Below are 5,384 nucleotides of genomic sequence, written 5' to 3'. Positions count from 1 at the left end.
GTTGGTCTGACAGGACCTGCCACTGATGAACCCATGTTGGTTGCCCCTAAGCATGCAGTCCCCTGCTGGCCCCTCCTGGATAGTTGACTCAAAGATGAACATGAGTCAGTGTGATGAAACAGTGTGATGAAATGATCAATAAAGCTAACCACACTCTCTCATGCATTAATAGTTGCATCATGAACAGGTCTAGGGAGGTGATACCTCTGCTGTGTGCAGCACTGGTAAGGCCACAGCTGGAATACTGCATTCAGTTTTGCGCACCACACTTCAAGAGGGATGTGGATAACTTTCAGAGGGTCTAAAGGAGAGCCACTCATACGATTAGGGGCCTTCGGGATAGGTCCTATGAGGAGAGGTTGAGGGACCTGGATCTCTTCAGCCTCCATAACAGAAGGCTGAGAGGGGATTTGGTGGCTGTCTACAAATTTGTCGGAGGGAGGGGGAGGGGCAGCAAGGAATAGGAGAAACTCTGTTTACCAAGGCACCCCTCCGAGTAACTAGAAACAATGGTCACAAACTGACAGAGAGGAGATTTAGACTAGACATTAGGAAGAACTTCTTTACAGTGAGGGTTACCAGAATCTGGAATGGGTTTCTAAGGGAGCTGGTGCTCTTCCCTACCTTGGAGGTTTTTAAGAGGAGACTGGACAAACACCTGGCTGGGGTCATCTGACCCCAGCACTCTTTCCTGCCAAGTGCAGGGGGTCGGACTTGATAATCTGTCCGTTCTGATCCTGAAAAACTATGAAACCTATTAAATAATTTTAATGACTGCAAAAGAGGATGAAAGCTCAAGTGGAATGAGATCCCAAGTTGTCTTGGTCTCCTTGCCATTGGATCAAGGTCCCATTCTGTCAAGAGCTGTGTAGAAGCTAATGTGCAGCAGCTTTTCCATGATAAAAGAATTCATGCACAGATGTGTCCCATGAAAATTACAGACTCCTCCAAAACATATTGTTTACAGTTTTCACTTCAAATTGTGTTAAAAGAAAATTATCCATCATATTTTTATTCATTGGACTATAATTGATTTTTGGTTTGTTTTGTTTGTAATTTAGAGCTCTTTACTGGTGTAAATATATTTATCTAAGCATCTCCTTATGATCACAGAAAGAAAATGAAAACAAAGTTAAATAGTCTGTGCTGTGGAAACTGTGTTAATGTCTCCATGCAAAATGAACCTTACTGTAACTGTAAACACTGTGTTGTTTAAATATGTATTTAAACATGCATTACATGTTTATATAGTATACAATAATATTAGTGATTATATAATATTTTAATGATAATAAAATAATAAAATAAAAATAATTTAAAATATTTTTACGTCTTAACTTACTTTTAAGACAAATATAATATATATGTCTCTTAACATGTAGTGCTACTTCCCCCAAGCATACTGTCATACCTTAAAGTTTTGTTCCCATAGCATCCCAGGTCTCCTATACCAATGTCATCAGCCATGATTAAAATGAAGTTGGGATTTGAGGTTCTCTTACTATCAACATTCTTCATGACACACTGATAAAAGACTAGAAGTAAAAGAAATCTCATCTTCCTCCTGGTGGGTAAGAACAATCACAAAACATCAAAGATAAATACCTTTATTTGTCTTAGTGGTTTCTCTCTTTCTGCAACATTATTATCCTGGCTACTACAGTGAGAAAAAAATGATGAAGATAAAGTATTGTGGCTTTTGAGCTGACTTGTACAGTCAAAATAGAAAATGTGACCTTGTTTTATCTTCCATATAGTTCTTTTTTAAAAGTATCTGTAAAGTCTTTTCCATCTCTTTTAGCAGATGTATATCTGAGTAAGCCACTTGCAAAGTATTTATTTCATTACCTCCTCACACTGGTCCATATATAGGAAGAAATGGGATGATGTACTGTAATTGCCTAAAAAAGAGGGGGATTAGACTTGATGAGCCAGGTATTACCTTCCAGTCTTATTACTGTGTTCTATTACGGGGTGGCACAACCTGTGACACAAGTGCTATAAGTGGCAAGAACAATTTCTGTGTTTGGCATGTGGAAGAGAGGGGAGGAGACAGGAAGATAGGGCAGGAAATAGAAAGCAGAGCAGAAGATGGAGCAGGAAGTACAGAGTAGGGAGCAGAAAACAGAGCAGCAGATTGGTCAGAAGAAGGGGATTGAACTAGCACTTGGGGAGGACGTGGGGCTAATGGTGGCAACCCTACCAAAAAGGGTCCTCCTTCCTCCTGTTCTATTAGATCATGGTAGCATATTTCATTAGCATAATAGCTCAGTTCCTACCTTTTTTTCCAGCTCCTGTTCTAGGTCCTTTCTTCATTTGAACCAGGCAACTTTCTTCTCAAGCCTGTCACCCTAGTGGATCTAAAAGTTCTACCTTTTCTTGACCTTGACCTTCCAATCTTTTCTTGATACAACTGCCAAGAAAATGCCACATGATAGAATTTCTGTTTCTTTCTAGCTTGCTTTCCTTATAAACCTTGGCAATTATACACACACAATAATTTATAATTAAGGGACTTTTTTACAAGATCAAGTACTTAAAATTTAGAAAAAGCTAGAACCAAGTTTTCCTGTGAAAACCTAATTAAGCTCCTTGTGGGCACACATTATGATATGGTCTTTAATTCTATGATTTCATAGATTTTTCTTCATGAACAGTAACTGTGCAAGACAACTTTTTTACCCTTACAAGCATTATGGGACTTTCCTAATGTTGGAACATTTGGTTCTAGGGAGTACAGATACTGTAAAATCTGAAGCTTAGTTATTTAGTTATTCCTTTTGGGAACACCTATAAATTTTCACACTAGCTGCAAATTTAGTCTCCACTCCCTTGCAGCACACAGCAAGACAACTGTGCTAGAGCCAATTCAACACCATTTAAAATTTAGGGGACATAGTATAATTCTGTTGTACTCCTATGCTATCATGAGTCTGTTCAGCTAGATGCTGAATTATTTGTTTGGTACGTACAATAAATTTATAAGCTCAAACTATAAGTCAAGTGCAACAGATGAAAAATAAAATCTTTGCTCTTAAGAAAGCTCTAACAATTTGCATTTAGCTAAACATTATCTTATATGATTTGCCAATGTACTATAACTATTCATGATATTAAAACCAGGGATGCACTTCTGGAACTAACAGAAACATTGTTTATATGAATCAAGTGCATCAGAGTATGCTGTGACAACTTTCACAAACTCTGATTACCAAGTTTAATTGGGAAAACAACAAAACACACAAAAAAAGTCTGCAATTTACTTAGATTATATGGTCCAGAGCAAAGAAAGCTTTTTTCTACCTGTGGTGAAGTAAAAATGTAGCCAAAATGATCAAAACAAGCTTGCTACTGATGAAAATCTGAGTTTTGACAGACTTTTGTTTTTTAAAAAAAAATAAATGGAGCAAAATGGATATAATTTCTTAGCAGTTGACTGACTACTATTTACGTATGTGTCAGTACAATCCCAAGTTTGGATAGATACTAAAATAAAACTATAAGCTGCCTAATAAAGTAACAGCTACCAAATTAACCTCTAAATGCTTTTTTTTTCTAGAAGTATCATGTTGCCTTTTATTTTTAATGTATTTCCTATAATGGTGAGCTGATAAGAGCTGCTCCCTTGGAAATACTACTGGAGCATCCTTTGTACATTTGCTAAAAGACCTACACTGGTTGAAGTCATCCTTAGAGAATCAGTCTCTGGTAAAGATACCCTTAGCTTTCCTTTCTGCAGCACCACAAAAATTTGGTAACTGTAAACATATGCTTCCCATCACTCTAGGACCAGTTGCATGAATGTCTTCCTCCTTGGTGCACAAGCCGTTTTAATACTTTATATTGTTTTTCTTCTTCTGAACTGTTGTCCATTTAGTGAAAGCACCTAGAGGGAGGGAAAGACTTAAAGAACTCCTCTCCCACTCAAAATGCAAAATAAAAAATAATCAGCAACATAATTAAAAAAAAAAACTTTATCTGAATTCCCTTAAAACTAGCAGATTTATTTTCACTTTTCTGAAAGTGATATGACTAGTGAGTAGAAAAAATGGAACCCAGAAGGGCTTCTTCTGAGTGTGGGGCAAGAAAAGGGAGAAATATATTAGGTGTAAAATGCTACCATTCTGATCGGTGGTCTTTTAAATTAAATCCACTTTTACACAGTTGTAAATGGCTGTGTCATTTCTAAGTATCAGAAAAATTAAGCCTTGGAATAGTCTTCCAGGAAAGGTGGTGGGGCAGGAACACAAATTATTTTAAGGCTGGACACCTTTATGGAACAGTTGGTATGGTAGGATGGGAAATTCTGCCTCAATCAGTATGCGTGATATGTAAAGTCATGTGTTTATTGTCCTCAAGTTGAGGTATACTTGTAGCTCCCTTGAAATGTGGAAGATGTCTCATAATCCTATGGCTCCAGCCTTTTCCTGGTTGGCAGCTGGGACCAGGAAGGATTCACTTTACCCCAGAAAGCTACTGGTTTCTTGGGGTTTTATTTTTGTTTTTGTCTTCCTCTAAAGCATTGGGATCTCAGATACAGTGAAGGCTAGCAATTTTGGACAGGGATGCACCGTCCATTCTGGTAGTATGTTTAACACTCAGAGGTTCCTGACTAGAGGATTTTGTTCTTTTGCTTGGGGCCATATAAATCAGCAAAAAGTCAAGAAGGAATTTTCCCACTAGATCAGGCTGGCACAGCCCCAATCTGATCTGCCTTCCTCTGTGTGGAGCATCATCCTCTTCTTACGATCTTCTAAACCTGTAATAACCAAATGTTTCCCTGGCATTGCAGTAACTAGGCATTGGCTCAGTGTGTTAATCTCACCTGATTTTACCTAAGGCAAGATACGGCAGTGTTCACATTTTGGGTATTGTGCCTGGTAGTTTTGCGTAGTTGAAGTGGTGATTTGGTGGATTCCTTGAATCAATTATTGCCTGGAAACATGGAATTGGATGACCCAGGCCCCAGTCCTATTGTTCCTATTAGCTAGCATGGGTACTAAAAGCAGTATAGACCGGGGTGGGCAATTATGTTGGGTGGAGGGCCACTTACCCAGTTTTGGCAGGCTGTCGAGGGCTGCATGGGTAGCCCCACCTCTTGACAGGTGCCCCCTGGTAACCATTTTGGGACCAATTTCCCACAGGCAGCCCCATGTAGGCTGTGAGCGGCTACAGCGTGGGGCACTGGCCATGGGGCAGGTGAGGGGCCACTTTTCCCGTTCTCAGCACCAGCTTGTAACCCGCCCCGCTGCCAGCCTGGGCCTTGCACCGGCTCTGGGCTTGCCCATCAGTGCAGTGTGGCGGCAGTAGCAGCTGAGGGCCCCCCCGCTTGCCATGCTGGGCAGCGTTTGCTGCTGCTGCCCACCTGGAGCTTGCACATTGGG

The 5,384-nt window shown here is 39.9% G+C and overlaps 1 protein-coding gene across 1 annotated transcript in view; it reads right to left on the bottom strand.

Moving 5' to 3' along the window:
* The window catches only part of STS (steroid sulfatase (microsomal), isozyme S), a 215,891-nt gene that overhangs the window by 182,531 nt on the left and 27,976 nt on the right, over positions 1-5,384 (bottom strand). Inside the window, exons 2-3 of the mRNA XM_019525011.1 lie at positions 2,280-2,413; positions 1,412-1,564 (exon numbers count right to left, since the gene is read on the bottom strand). Coding sequence (XP_019380556.1) covers positions 1,412-1,557 — 146 coding nt within the window. The 5' untranslated portion in view covers positions 1,558-1,564; positions 2,280-2,413. The remainder of the gene's footprint in view (positions 1-1,411; positions 1,565-2,279; positions 2,414-5,384) is intronic.

Source organism: Gavialis gangeticus, unplaced genomic scaffold (assembly GCF_001723915.1).
Source record: "Gavialis gangeticus isolate Ggan-Ray unplaced genomic scaffold, GavGan_comp1, whole genome shotgun sequence".
NCBI classification, from domain to species: domain Eukaryota; kingdom Metazoa; phylum Chordata; order Crocodylia; family Gavialidae; genus Gavialis; species Gavialis gangeticus.
The sequence above is the reverse complement of the archived record's forward strand: the minus strand, read 5'-3'. Positions and strand labels throughout refer to the sequence as shown.